Source organism: Salmo salar, chromosome 24, assembly GCF_965601325.2.
Source record: "Salmo salar chromosome 24, fSalSal1, whole genome shotgun sequence".
NCBI classification, from domain to species: domain Eukaryota; kingdom Metazoa; phylum Chordata; class Actinopteri; order Salmoniformes; family Salmonidae; genus Salmo; species Salmo salar.
Genome location: NC_138314.1, coordinates 24,391,734 through 24,407,442, shown reverse-complemented (window position 1 = coordinate 24,407,442; position 15,709 = coordinate 24,391,734). Strand labels below are relative to the sequence as shown.

The 15,709-nt window shown below is 43.6% G+C and overlaps 1 protein-coding gene across 1 annotated transcript in view; it reads right to left on the bottom strand.

The window, feature by feature from the left end:
* Nucleotides 1-1,211: 1,211 nt before the first annotated feature.
* LOC106585532 (transmembrane protein 132C) overlaps nt 1,212-15,709 on the bottom strand; it is a 217,694-nt gene continuing 203,196 nt past the window's right edge. The window contains exons 7-9 of the mRNA XM_045706869.2: nt 7,736-8,009; nt 4,608-4,799; nt 1,212-3,080 (exon numbers count right to left, since the gene is read on the bottom strand). Coding sequence (XP_045562825.1) covers nt 1,893-3,080; nt 4,608-4,799; nt 7,736-8,009 — 1,654 coding nt within the window. The 3' untranslated portion in view covers nt 1,212-1,892. The remainder of the gene's footprint in view (nt 3,081-4,607; nt 4,800-7,735; nt 8,010-15,709) is intronic.

Here is a 15,709-nt window from a genome sequence, read left to right as displayed (position 1 = left end):
AAAAATAAATAAGCATTCATCAGGACAGGAGAGAAACAGACAAAAAAGGAGAGGAGACAGAGGGAAAGACAGAAGGAGGAAGAGAGAAACAGATATAGAAGGGAGGTTTTCATTCACCATAGAGCATAAGATCAATAGAGGAACCGCAGGAGCAGCAGGGAATCATGTAGACAAGCTACTTGAACTAAATGAATAAAGGAATGAGGAGGGTCCCTATAAGTGCACAGGAGCTTTCAGGAGAGCACTATTCAACGGGCCTTGTAGACAACAGCTAGTTTAACTCAGCAGTGGAAAAGATATTGCTGGTATTTTCTGGCTCAGCTGTTTACTTTAGAGGAGTGTTTGCTCACTATCTGTCTGTCTGTCTGTCTGTCTGTCTGTCTGTCTGTCTGTCTGTCTGTCTGTCTGTCTGTCTGTCTGTCTGTCTGTCTGTCTAGTGTCTACTCCCTAGCAGTAGATATTGTAACAAAAGTCATATTAATTATTGATGTCAAGTTGATATTATGGCTGTGCTGGTTAGCTAAATGACTCATATCTGAAGTAACTCCAGCGGAAATGTTTTCCCCATCCTCTTTCCCGTGTACAGTAGAAGGCTTGGCCTATTTATTAGGGTTGATGATGGACATTTTTCATTTCAAAAGAAATCCTATTCCACTTTGTCCTCACCAAGCGTTTCTGCAGGCTCAGAGACGGGTTAATTTTACCATAATTGGCATTTTAATGTGAGGGGTTGTAGAGGAAATGTCACATTGACATGTAGTACAATCAGTATTCATGAGGTAGGCGTCATGTTATTGTAGAGAATCACTCTAATAGTTGCTGGTAGAATAATTGGTGACATCTTCATCCTTTACCCAAATCTAGCTGCTGTGCTACCAAGCTTAATGGATTGGTCTAATATACAGTTGAGTTAAGTATGTTTGGCTAAATTCTGAGAATAGAAGAGCAGCAAATTACTTACAGTTGCCTAATGGGTAAATAGTTCTCTTCAATAAGGAAATGTAGCCTTTGTGAAATGATTCCATTACTGGTAATTACTGTAGTCGATTACAACTCCTACACCATATTAACTATACTGTGTGGCTTATATGAAGACATAACTTGGAAAATCACTAATCTCCAGTCATTGAAGATAGTGGGCAGCAAAGAGAAATGAGTGTGGTCGTGTTTAATGTATTTCCAGGTGGATAGAAGTGGACACGCATACTCTACATTGTTGAATATTTTTTAAATGATAGATATGAAAATACAATATACAGAGCAACAATACAATGGCTTGTAGGAGGACTGTTCAGTATATACATAGCCGTTTCTCTGTGTCTTCTGGTAAAGATGAGGATGAACCTAAAATTTGTGCCTTTATTTCAAACCACATGCAGGATGTTCTGAAGACTAACTCTGGTCTATTCTGGGAGGCCAGACACTTATAAATAAATAAAAAAACGACATGGAATAGGAAATCAATATTCAAAATGCTACAAAACTTCCAAAACCTTTCTATGAGTACTTTATATACATCTTAAATATTTATTCATATTACATTCTTAAATCTACATATCATCTGCGTAACATTTCATAGTTTTGTCAGTAATGCAGAGCTAGTCTGGGAACATGGTTTAAGTCTACCTACAAAATAACCATAATGAAATAATGATAAAAAGGTAGGAAGATATTAAGAGAGAAACAAATTATCAAAAGATTAACAGACATCCTAATTTCTTTCAAGTTAATGATTTGCCATTATTCCTGTGTGGTATCATTACTATTTTGTCCCCTTAAATTCATTTTACAGATTTCAACCTCCTCTGGGTTTAGCATTAGGTGCTGTCCAAGCCAACTTCACTGTGAAAGGCATAAGGGTGAGTTCGCTATAAGTGCACTGAGCACACAGACTACGCCACCTCTTCTAAAGCACTGTCATTTAACCTCTCCATGTAGTTCCAGGGCTCCTTGGAGTCCCCTAGCTCTACGTCTTGACACACCCACTTAATGTCCTGGCTGTGGCCCATGCTCAGTGTGCTGACAGTGGGGCAACCATTGTCCGGCAGGATGGTGGTGAACGTGGTGAACTTCACACGCTTCCTCTTTGTGGTCGGCGAGTCTCCTTTGCTATCCTTGGCTGTGCAGCCCCCCATGTCTGCTGCCCGGTGCACCTGGCCCTGCACATTCTTCTGGACAGAAGCCCCGTTGAGCAGGTGGCTGCCCTCTTCCAACCCTGCGGTGCAGTCCACCATGGAGGTGAGCTCGTCCTGCTGGGGGGACAGACTAACTTGACTCTCCAGCAGCTCTGCCTCGTTCCCCAGCCACACCCAGTCATGGGCGTGGTTCATGCTCTCCTGGCCCTCGATGGACATCTCCTTGTGGCGGTACTTGAGGGTGTAGGAGATGCAGTTGATGAGGAAGACCAGGATGGCCAGGCAGAAGACCCCCAGCAGGGCGTACATGCCAATCTCCAGGTCAGTGAGTCCCCGGGCTGTCTGGATCAGATCATCGTCCATGTTGCGGCTGCGAGGGAGGTCCACATGAGCAGGGAATTCAGAGAAGTCTGGCATGGTCTGGACCTGGTTCCCATCGTCTGACAGCTTGTCTCCATTGGGCCGCCTGACGATGGTACTCGTGGTGGTGGTGACCCTCCTCATGACCCCGTTGTCCATGTCAGAGATGGAGCTGCCGTAGTAGTGGCCGTCCAGACCAGTCCTGTCCTGGGAGGGGGACTGCTGTCTGCGGTCGCTGGCCCTGTTCTCTAGCTCCTCGCCCTCCGGACCGTAGTCACTGCCCCTGGAGGTGCCGCTATCGCTCTGGCCAAACTTCACCCTGACGTTGCAGTTCCCTGCAGCCAGCACGCTGCGGCGCTTGAACTTCTGGCAGAGCTCACAGACAGTCATCTCCACCCTGACCAGCAGGCCCTGGCCCTCTGACTCGGTTACGATCACAGGCCACTTCCAGGAGGGGTCCTGCTGCACCGTCACCACCTCCTCATCCAGAGACGTGGCCGTCAGGACAAAGTAGTCTGGGTTGTACATGTCCAGAGGAGACATGGAGCCATCACTGAACTGCAGCCACGCGCTGATCAGGGCTTCCTGGACAAACACACACATACACACAGTGAGTAGGTAACACACACAGAACCAAACACAGACATGACTACTTAAAACGTTTTTTTTTTCAAATGTAACACTGACAGTGACCTCACACAGGTCACAGGTCACATTATCACATTTTGTAGAGCAACAGCAACCTCAACATAAGTAGAGAATAATGAAGGCTCCAAAAATATAGATTTAAATTTAATTTACAATTTTTGCATTTTTCCTGCGCTATTATTTCATTAGGCAAGCTATTTGTATACAGCACCTTGTAGAGTAATTGTTAGGCAGGTAGCCTAGTGGTTAGAGTGTTGGACTAGTAACTGAAAGGTTGCAAGATTGAATCTCCGAACAGATAAGGTAAAAGTCTGTCATTCTGCCCCTGAACAAGGCAGTTAACCCACGATTCCAAGGCCATCATCGAAAATAAGAATTTGTTCTTAACTGACTTGCCTAGTTAAATAAAGGTAAAAAAAAGGCTAAATAAAACAAATTAAATGATTTCCATGAGGAACAAGAAAGCAAAGTTGCCTGACTACTCAACACTTCAAAAGGACAAGGTTCAAAAGATCAGAACGTAAATAAACAACAAAATTTACTTGTACTATTTTTGGTACTACCTTTAGAGATGTCGGCCTACACCATTGGGAGTCATACAGACTCATATACTATAATAGTAGGAATGGGGAGGTAGGGGATAGCTCACTAAGACCCAATGTTTCGCTAACTCAGCTGCTGTGCTCTGAGAGCCGAGGGCACACGGAATAAAAGATTGTTCTTTTCCCTGTCAGTCACATTAAAGGCAGTTCATGGAAATGGAGATTTGACACATACAAGCATCTTGGCCACAGGACAAATCCCCGGGAGCAGGGGTGGAGATCCCTTCAGTAGTCCACCATTGCTCTCTAATTACAGATCCGCTAGGGAATTACTGGCCGCTTATCTCCGCACGGACATCCTCCCTACAGAGATTGGACTGATAAAACTAGCCTGTCCTCCATTCTATCCCTCACTAGAAAGAGAAAGGGATGAGAGGAACAGAAAAATAGAGGGTGTGTTGGGGGAGCTGATGGACAGATCAAAGAGGTCACGAGAGAAGGAGAGCGAAGGAGAAAGGGAGGCAAAAGACGATAGGACAGCTAGGGCAGTGTTGCTTTTACACGCTCTGAGATTAAGCTTCCCTTTCTGTTAGATGCCTAAGGAAACACATTCTGTCACGCTGCCTTTCAAGAGTTGGAATTAAGAGGGTTAGGAATGCAGTGGAACAAACAAATACACACAACCAACCGCGCACGCACACACACACACACACACACAGTTTGCAGTACTTACTAAATGTTTACATTAAAGGACTGCAATTGTGTAAAATGGGATGAAAACAGTCATGGCTCACATTAAATAGACTACAGTAATTAACATTGTCACTGTTGCATCACTGTGGTAAAATCCCTCTCTTACTCAAAGGGACCGCTAACCGAGTAGGACAGTAGTTTCTGAAGATATACACAATGTTGAACAGACCTGTTTGGGGCTCTGCAGCACTTCCTGTGTGGTTGCCGTGGCGAGGATGGCCCTGTTGCTTCCTGGGCTGAGCTGCAGGGACAGAGCCAGGCCAGTGACCAGCTGCACCCCCAGCTCTGTGATGGTCACTTTGTCATCTACCACCGTCACAGTCTTCTCTGCCAGGATGGAGTCAGACAGGGGGGACAGCACCTGGGCCAGTACACACGAGAGAGAGAGAGAGAGAGAGAGAGAGAGAGAGAGAGAGAGAGAGAGAGAGAGAGAGAGAGACCTTGCGATCCAGATTATGGGCGGGACATGAAAAGTATTCTCTTTGAAAGAAACAAGTTACTTGTGAGGACAAATTATTTACCCAAACATCATCAAACCTGAACTCTTGATATACAGGGGATGTGAGGTGAGCTGATCTTTCAACACATTTCATTAGATACAGTGCATTCAGAAAGTATTCAGACCCCTTCCCTTTTTCCACATTTTGTTACGTTACAGCCTTATTCTAAAAATATATATTTTTAATTGCATCAATCTACACACAATAACCCATAATGACAAAGCGAAAACAGGTTTTTTGAACTTTTGTAACAAATGTATTAGAAATAAAAACCAGAAATACCTTATTTATATAAGTATTCAGACCCTTTCCTATGACACTTGAATTTGAGCTCAGGTGCATCCTGTTTCCATTGATCATCCTTGATAACTTTCAAGAACTTGTTTATAGTCCACCTGTGGTAAATTCAATTGATTGGACATGATTTGGAAAGGCACACACCTCTCTATGTAAGGTCCCACGGTTGACAGTGCATGTCAGAGCAAAAACCAAGCCATGAGGTTGGAGGAATTGTCTGTAATGCTCAGAGACAGGATTGTGTCGAGGCACAGATCTGGGGAAGGGTACCAAAAAATGTCTGCAGCATTGAAGGTCCCCAAGAACACAGTGGCCTTCATCATTATTAAATGGAAGAAGTTTGGAACCACCAAGACTCTTTCTAGAACTGGCCACTTTACCAAACTGAACAATAGGGGAGAAGGGCCTTCGTCAGGGAGGTGACCAAGAACACGATGGTCACTCTGTCAGAGCTCCAGAGTTCCTCTGTGGAGATGGGAGAACCTTCCAGAAGGACAACCATCTCTGCAGCACTCCACCAATCAGGCCTTTGTGGTAGAGTGGCCAGATGGAAGCCACTCCTCAGTAAAAGGCACATGACAGTCCGTTTGGAGTTTGCCAAAAGGCACCTAAAGGACAAATTCTCTGGTCAAATTCTCTGGTCTGATGAAACCAAGATTGAACTCTTCGGCCTGAATGCCAAGCGTCACGTCTGGAGAAAACCTGGCATATCCCTACGGTGAAGCATGGTGGTGGCAGCATCATGCTTTGGGGATGTTTTTCAGCAGCAGGGACTGGGAGACTACTCAGGATCGAGGGAAAGATAAACGGAGCAAAGTACAGAGAGATCCTTGATGAAAACCTGCTTCAGAGTGCTCAGGACCTCAGACTGGGGGTGAAGGTTCACCATCTAACAGAACAACGACCCTAAGCACACAGCCAAGACAACGCAGGTGTGGCTTCGGGACAAGTCTCTAAATGTCCTTGAATGGTCCAGCCAGGACTTGATCGAACATCTCTGGAGAGACCTGAAGATAGCGGTGCAGCAATACTCTCCATCCAACCAGACAGAGCTTGAGAGGATATGCAGAAACTCCTCAAATACAGGTGTGCCAAGCTTGTAGTGTCATACCCAACAAGACTCAAGGCTGTAATCGCTGCCAAAGGTGCTTCAACAAAGTACTGAGTAAAGGGTCTGAATAGTTATGTAAATGTGATATTTCCGTTTTTGTATTTTGTATTTTGCAAACATTTCTAAAAACCTGTTTTTGTTTTGTCATTATGGATTATTGTGTGAGATTGATGAGTGTTTTTTTTTTTAGAATAAGGCTGTAACATAACAAAATGTAGAAAAAGTCAAGGGGTCTGAACACTTTCCGAATGCACTGTATATAAAAGGCTGGTATACCCCTGAGTATAATGCCACACACTCATTCATATGCATGTGCTCACGGCTGAGTGGACATCAAACATCACCTTCACTGTATTGTCACGCAACCACATTACCTTGTTTAGGTAGGGAGCCTGTTATTACATTATTTTAGGATGCTCTGTAAATCCTGCAGTGATTCTCAGCTCTGACCTTGATGCCTTCCAACATTATGCTGGCTTCCATTTACAATGATGAGTATATATATTTAGTTATTGGTCAGTAATTGGGGTGACCTGAACAAGCCCTTCCAGTACTCACTGTCAGGTGTTTGTTCATAAAACGTTCATCAAATGTTGATGTGGACAGAAAACCACCATCATACACACGGAGGTAGGCAAGGACCAATCAAGTACTAATTTCAGCTGTTAATGGAATTTTCCTGGTAATCTAATTAGTGCAAATCTAATTTCATTAATGTCATTTTGAAAATAAATGAGATCTTTCACAGAAACCCATTACCAGCTCTCTGTGAGGTAGTCGGTGTGACAGACAAACAGAAAGTTATTCACAGTTTTGTCTCATCTCGTGCTGTTTTCCGCTGTTGGGCTGGAGGGTGTTTTCCTCTGTGCCCAGCCTAACGGGAGGCGGGAGCCAGGGGACGGGTATGGATGAGTGTGGAGACGAGGGCACGTCTGCCTGCAGACAGATGGATGAGTCCACACTGTCAGGCTGCTGATCAGTCTCACACAGACGTCATTAACTGACTGCTATTTATCCAGTTAGCCAGCGGAGGCTGACAAATGAAGGGGCCCTGCTAGTGAGAGATGACATCCTTCCTTTCTGCACCAGGGTGAGGCCCCATTTACTGTCACCACAGCCTAAAGCTGGGGACATGGGACCACTGATAACAACCTGCCTGGCTGACTGTACAAGGTGATAAGGAAAATGTTGGTGAAACACAAATATAGATATAGAACTATCTTAAGGTATTTTTCAGCCCTATTATTAAAACAGAGGGATGTTTTACGGTTATATTTTCAAATTCCTTCCACCCCCCCTCACCCCTAACTCACTTGCACTGTTCATTTTTGCTTTGCCGTTGAATGGAAAATGCTGATTATAACACACATGCACAGATATACCGCATACCTGGATGGTGGTCATCCCCATGTCCAGTCCCACCAGTATACGTCTGTCCTGTAGCTTAGCTATCTGGGGGTTCTCCACCTTCAGGAAGTCCCACACCAGCCCAGTGATGTCCACCTGCCAGTCACTGCCTAGCATGAAGGCAAGCTGACCACGTGGGTTGGTGGATTCGGCCACAAAGTGTGTCAAAACTCGAACCATGGCATTCTGGTACTGTAACGTGCAGCTCCTCCCTCTCCGGTCTTCATCATCCTCATCATCACTGTCCCGCGCAGACCTGCCATCACAAACAGAGGCAGTCGTATAACATGAAAGCCTAAACTAATCCCAACACTGGACATGTCTAAGATGAACATATTAAGTGTAACATGAACATCAAACACCCACCCACTGACAGCAAATCCTGTTCAAGTTGCTATAGGCAGGCAACCAGTCATCTTCTCAAAGAATGGACTGTGTCTCAATGAGAATATTTCTTGCAATGTGAAAACAAGGCTTACAAGGTTACAATGTTGCTTTCGTGGAATTCACCTGTAAGTTGCTTTAAACAAGTAATTGTATGTCATGATACACAGCACACTTCTAGTGAGATAAATAATCTCAGCAAAAAAAATCCCTTTTTCAGGACACTGTCTTTCAAAGATAATTAGGAAAAATCAAAATAACTTCACAGATGTTCATTGTAAAGGGTTTAAACACTGTTTCCCATGCTTGTTCAATGAACCATAAACAATTAATGAACATGCACCTGTGGAACGGTCGTTAATTACAGACGGTAGTCAGTTATGAAAACTTAGGACTCTAAAGAGGCCTTTCTACTGACTCTGAAAAAGACCAAAAGAAAGATGCCCAGGGTCCCTGCTCATCTGCATGAACGTGCCTTAGGCATGCTGCAAGGAGGCATGAAGACTGCAGATGTGGCCAGGGCAATAAATTGCAATGTCCGTACTGTGAGACACCTAAAACGGCGCTACAGGGAGACAGGACGGACAGCTGACCGTCCTCGCAGTGGGAGACCACGTGTAACAACACCTGCACAGGATCGGTACATCCGAACATCACACCTGCAGGACAGGTACAGGATGACAACAACAACTGCCCGAGTTACACCAGGAACGCACAATCCCTCCATCAGTGCTCAGACTGTCCGCAATAGGCTGAGAGAGGCTGGACTGAGGGCTTGTAGGCCTGTTGTAAGGCAGGTCCTCACCAGACATCACCGGCAACAACGTCGCATATGGGCACAAACCCACTGTTGCTGGACCAGACAGGACTGGCAAAAAGTGCTCTTCACTGATTAGTCGCGGTTTTGTCTCACCAGGGGTGATGGTCGGATCCGTGTTTATCGTCGAAGGAATGAGCGTTACACCGAGGCCTGTACTCTGGAGAGGATCGATTTGGAGGTGGACGGTCCGTCATGGTCTGGGGATGTGTGTCACAGCATCATCGGACTGAGCTTGTTGTCATTGCAGGCAATCTCAAAGCTGTGCATTACAGGAAGGGTACCCTGATGTGGTACCCTTCCTGCAGGCTCATCCTGACATGACCCTCCAGCATGACAATGCCACCAGCCATACTGCTCGTTCTGTGCGTGGTTTCCTGCAAGACAGGAATGTCAGTGTTCTGCCATGGCCAGCGAAGAGCCTGGATCTCAATCCCATTGAGCACATCTGGGACCTGTTGGATTGGAGGGTGAGGGCTAGTGCCATTCCCCCCAGAGATGTCTGGGAACTTGCAGGTGCCTTGGTGTTAGAGTGGGGTAACATCTCACAGCAAGAATGTGATTCGTCAACAGTGTAATAATCACAGGGCTTCGCCTGTCCTGCTGCCTCATCACCTATCACCTTATGTCTGGCCATAAACACACACACACATGCACGGACACACACATGCACGCAAACACACATGCACACACACACAAGGTTTTATATCATGATGGGAGAGAAAAGAGTGAAAGTTATTCACTTGAAATGTTATTCCTCTCTCATTGTCTCTATTTTCCTCTCCAACACCCTTAAAAAGTATCCCTCCATGTGTGGCAGAATAGGGTCTGGCAATGAAGACGCTAGCTAAGCGTGTTAGAGATCAGCCTTGGGTAGTAGAGTTAAGGCACAGGACTTCCACTGACAAGATAAGAGGGATTTCAGGACGAGGGTTATTTCACATGCACAAGCACTCAAATCAAGGAATTAGTCTTCAGTAAGAAATAATACAGAAAGGAAAGTGAATAAAGAACTGCAAAAGCCTGTCTGCCTTTTTTACACTGTAGCGTGACATTTCCAATTTAACTGTGGTTGTGGTTCAGCTTATCTTATTTATTGACAGATTACTGTAATTTCATCCACTCATACTCTCTACAGTGAGGATCTTCCAGCTCCTAGGACCCGGGTCTGGATAGTGACTAGCTCCAGTCTAGAGGATTAGTCAGAGTATGGGCAGAGAGTGAGGATGTGATTGGGGCAGTGTGAAGATGTGATTGGGACAGTATGAGAATGTGATTGGAGCAAAGTGGGGATGTGATTGGGGCAGTGGAAGGATGTGATTGGAGCAGAGTGAGAATGTGATTGGGGCAGAGTGGGGGGATTTGATTGGGGCAGAGTGGGAGGATGTGATTGGGTCAGTATGAGGATGTGATTGGGGCAGAGTGAGGATGTGATACGGACAGTGTGAGGATGTGATTGGTGTAGAGTGAAGATGTGATTGGGGAAGAGACAGGATGTGATTGGGGCCGTGTGAGGATGTGATTGGGCAGTGTGAGGATGTGATTGGGCCAGTGTGAGGATGTGATTGGGGCAGTGTGAGGATGTGATTGGGGCAGTGTGAGGATGTGATTGGGGCAGAGTGGGGGGGATTTGATTGGGGCAGAGTGGGAGGATGTGATTGGAGCAGTATGAGGATGTGATTGGAGCAGAGTGGGGATGTGATTGGGGCAGTGGAAGGATGTGATTGGTGCAAAGTGAGGATGTGATTGGGGAAGAGAGAGGATGTGATTGGGCAGTGTGAGGATGTGATTGGGGCCGTGTGAGGATGTGATTTGGCAGTGTGAGGATGGGATTGGGGTAGTAGGAGGATGAGCTTGGGGCAGAGTGGGAGGATGTGATTGGTGCAGAGTGAGGATGTGATTGGGGAAAAGTGCTCTTAATTGCTAGGCTACCAGCCGCTTATTTATTTATTTATATTTTTTACCTTTATTCATACAGGTTTTTCTCATTAAGATAACATCTCTTTTCCAAGAGAGACCTGGTCCAATAGCAGCAGGGGGAACAACGTTTCAGACAAAACAACTTACATACACAACATTAAACAAAACTATAAACACACATACAGTACAACAATTACATATTATGTTAAAAAAGACACAAAAGTCTTGACTAAAAAACAGCTGTCCTAAAGACAATTACACTCTTCTATGATATATACATCGATCAAGTGTTTAAACTCCACCAACGAAACTAGATCATCAAATTTTTAAATGTTCAGGAGAGAAATCCAGGACCACGGAGCTGAGTAACTAAAACTATTTCTACCATGACCTGTTCTAATTTTTGGTACTGTTAGAAGCAAATGAGAATGGGACCAAATTGATATTTATTTACCGACCTGATTAAAAAAGAACTGGCATTAAAATGGCATTTTACCCAATATGGCCTTATAAATCAGTGTATACCAGTGTTTAAGCCTACGCAAAGTCAATGACGACCAGCCAACAGCGCTGTAGAAATCACAATGATGTGTTAGACGTTTTTGATTTGTAATGAACCCGAGGGCTGCATGATACACTGAATCAAGTGCTCTCAGGGTAGTGGTTGAGGCCTGCATATATATAACATTACTAAAATCTAAAACCGCCAGTAATGTACATCATACCAGCTCCTTCCATGCCTCCAGAGAAAAACAAGCCTTATGCCGGTAATAAAAACCTATTCTCTGCTTGAGCTTCCTTATCAAGTTCTCTACATGCACAGTGAAGCTCAGCTTATCATCAACCCACACACCCAAATATTTGTACACTTTAACTTGCTATAGTATGTCCAGCCAATGTAGCAATGACATGACTAGTAACATGCCTGGCATTTGAAAATACCATGCATTTTGTTTTACCCAAATTTAGATCCAGCTTTAAATCATACAGATTCTGTTGTATGATGTTAAATGCTCTTTGGGCATTTTCAAAAGCTAAAGATAAACTACTATCTCTTGAATAAAGAACAGTATCATCTGCATAAAAATGAACATCCGCTGTTTCAATAAGATCCCCAATGTTGTTGATATACAACATGAACAACAATGGGCCCAAAATAGAACCTTGCGGAACACCTGAGCACACCTCTATGAACTCAGATTTACAACCATCCGCCAATACACTTTGTGTGCGATTTGATAGGTAATTTATAAACCAATCTAGAGCATGACCAGTAATTCCACAACATTTTAACCTTTGCACTAACACAGCATGGTCCACGGTGTCAATAGCCTTCGACAAATCAATAAAGACAGACACACAATGAAACTTCTTGTCAAGAGCACAGTGGATGTCATTTAAAACCTTCAATGTTGCTGAAACAGTGCTGTGGCCAGACCTAAAACCTGATTGCATTCTATTTAAGATGTTGTTTTCTTGGAAGTAGGCCTTTAGCTGCCTACTAACTAAGGACTCCAGTACCTTTGAAAATACAGAGAACTTTAATATGGGTTGATAGTTGTCAAGTAGCGAAGGATCTCCACCTTTCAGGAGAGGCAGTACAAATGCAGATTTCCATAACTTGGGGATTTCCTTAACATCAAGCGTGAGGTTAAAAATACATGTTAAGAGGGAGCAATGATGTCTGAAGCTAGGTGCAGGAAGCGGGGGTCTAGTTCATCAGGGCCAGGGGATTTCTTTCCAACAATTTCTTTCAAGGCTTTACACACTTCTGAAACAGAGAAGGATGAAAAGGAGAACCTGGTGAAGGAGTGCACAGGGGTGTCAGGTAAATTCATAGGAGGCTCAATTATACCTTTGACCTTTTCAAATAAACTGCCTGCATCAAAAAAAATGCTGATTCAAGGCTTTCAGAATAGAGGTTCTCTCAGTTACAATCTGTGTGTTTACCAACAATTGTTTGGGAAGCTGTGTATCTTTTTTACACTCCATACCTTTCACAACTTGCCAGAATTTGGATGGATTATTTAAATTATCTAAAGTAGATTTCAGGTAGTGGTCTGCTTTCAATTTACAGATCATAGCCAAACCCATATTTTGAAGGCATTTAAAAGCCATCCAATAATCTGCCGAAGCAGTCCCTCTTGCTTTAGCCCACATAGCATTTTGTTCCCTTATGATTTTAGTAAGTTCCTTAGTAAACGAAGGGTTCTCTCTGCCTTTAATCCAGATTTTTTTAACGGGGCATGCCTATTGCATACATCCTGGAATGCGTTGTGGAAGTAAGAAAAGGGTAGTTCAACATCAGGGATTAATTCCATTCTATTCCATTCAATGCTAGATATATCAAAATATCAAACTGCTTCCTGTTTCTTTTCGTAATGACACGTGGAGATTTCTTAGGAATTTTACCATCTCTCACACAGGCAATAGCACAGTGATCACTTATGTCATTTGCAAAAATACCAGAAGCATTAAAACGATGAGGAGTATTGGTTAAGATCAAATCAATCAAAGAGGATTTCAGAGGATATTTTATATTCAACCTAGTTATACTGTTGACAATCTGAGTGAGATTATAGGTATTGCATAGAATTTTGAGTTGATCAGAGCTAGATGTTAACCAGTCCTGATTCAGATCACCCATCAGGACAAACTCAGAGTTGACATGCTGTGATAACAATTCGAAAATACAATCCAGAGAGCCAACAGTAGCAGATTGAGGTCTACAACAACAAGATACAACAATATTTGAAGATGAGCCAAGGTTTAGGTTCAAAGACAGATATTGAAATTGCTTAGGTTTAGTAACAGAAGTCAGAATGACCACCGAGAACTTGTCTTTTACGTAAACAGCAACACCACCCTTAGATTTACGATCTATACGAAAAACAGTGTAACCATTTATGCCAATATTTTTGCCTGTAATGGATTTTTGGAGCCAGGTTTCAGAAAGCATAAATACATCATGGTCGGCAGTTTTATCCATATATTCACAAAATCAAGCTTCGGCAGAAGACTTCTTGCATTCATATGCAAAAACTTCAGTCCACTCTGACTACTTAATTCGGCAGGGGTAAGACTGTCAGGACCTGGGTTAGATTGCACATTTCCAGACAATAGAAGCAGCAAGATAATGGCAAGTCTAGGTCGATGGTTACAACATTTGGATTTACAGAGAGCACTTGAACGAGAATCCATAGTCACCAGAGTCTTTAACGTAACATATTTCAGAAGATGTGTAAAGTCCAGAGACATGGTTAAGTACCAAGAGAACAGTCCTGACATGTGAGCGCAAGAGTCCGATTTCTCCCATATTGTTTGGGAGAAATGTGCATAGTTCTCACATGCATTCTGGAGCAAGTGTGGGGTTTCTCACAAAACTCGAGGGAGAAACAGTCATATATTTCCTCATTCACAGAGCAACGGGCTCTAAAAGTATTGCCTACATTATAAAAGCCAAGGGTAGACAACAGCAAAATGAACAACAGCAACATGTTTGTTTATTGCCCTAAGAGTCACTAATCAACTAGTCCAACCACAGATCAATAAAAAGTCAGTGATGTCTGCATATGATGTAGACGAGCAAAGCTATGGGGAGAGAGAGAGTGGTGAGTACACCTGTACCAGAATGGGAGAGACAGACCAGGGCAGGCGGGGAGCAGGCAGGCAGACAGGCAGAGAGATCAGTTCTCTGGCAGAGAGATCAGTTCTCCCCCCGGGGAGAGGGCCAGGGGCAGAAATCCCAGGGGGGACGGGGGGGACACGACCCCCCCATCTTGGGAAAAATATGATTTGTCCCCCCCAATATATCACTGAAACATAACTATGTAATTTAAATAATATTAATAATACGCAATGAAAGCAATTGTGCTGATTATAGACACTTAATAGCGCGTTTTTAAGTTTCAAAAGATTGCGACCCCCCCGCCCTTTGCCTCACAATGGTTTGATCCACTGCCAGTTCCTTAGTTTGCACGTAACTGCCGTGAGGTTCATCCAGTCAATCGCGCACACACACACTAGCTGAATATGCAGAGCTAGCGCGCAAATATTAACTATTAAGCTAGCTAGTACCTATTCCATTTATGTGGCGTCGTCAAAGATGGAATCAGCATGCAGATGATGTAAGTTAGTGCTTCAAAGTCCCTGTGATAAGGTTAGCGATAAACTGAAGTCCAAACTGAACAGAACTACACTCTCTTCTACCATTGTCTTAAATATATTTAATGGTCTCATTGCAAAAGCTAAATTGTCACAAGGGAACTTTTATTTATTTATTTTATTTCACCTTTATTTAACCCGGGTAGCAAAGATTATAGCAAACACCACTGAAACTGAATTGGTGCTCGCTAGCTTTGCAAATTCAGCTATTGTTGGAAGCCAGCCAATATGAAACAAACTATTCAAATTACAAAAGGTTGCAGCATATGTTGTGTAAATGGTGAACTCATACAGCTGTCAACTCTTGTCATTTTAATCCGTTTCACATTTGCTAGCTACCTTTTAGATCGAAGCCCAAATAGAATGATTGAAGATGATAGAAGCCCATCTCCTACTGTAAATAACCTACACACTGTGTGTGTAGCCAGCCAGCCAGCCAGGTAGAAAAATGGCAGAAAAATAAAAGACGGACATCAGAGTATTTTTCAATACACCAAAACGCATAGTAAGAACCCTAGTAGCCTAATATCTCAAAGACTAGTTGATAAAATGTTCATAAGAAAGAAATGAAATTGTAATGGAAATGTTTCACAATGATGTCATTAGGCAGAGCAGGCAACAGATGGCACACAGACAGCAGAGTTGGGGACAGATATGCAGGGACAGACTGG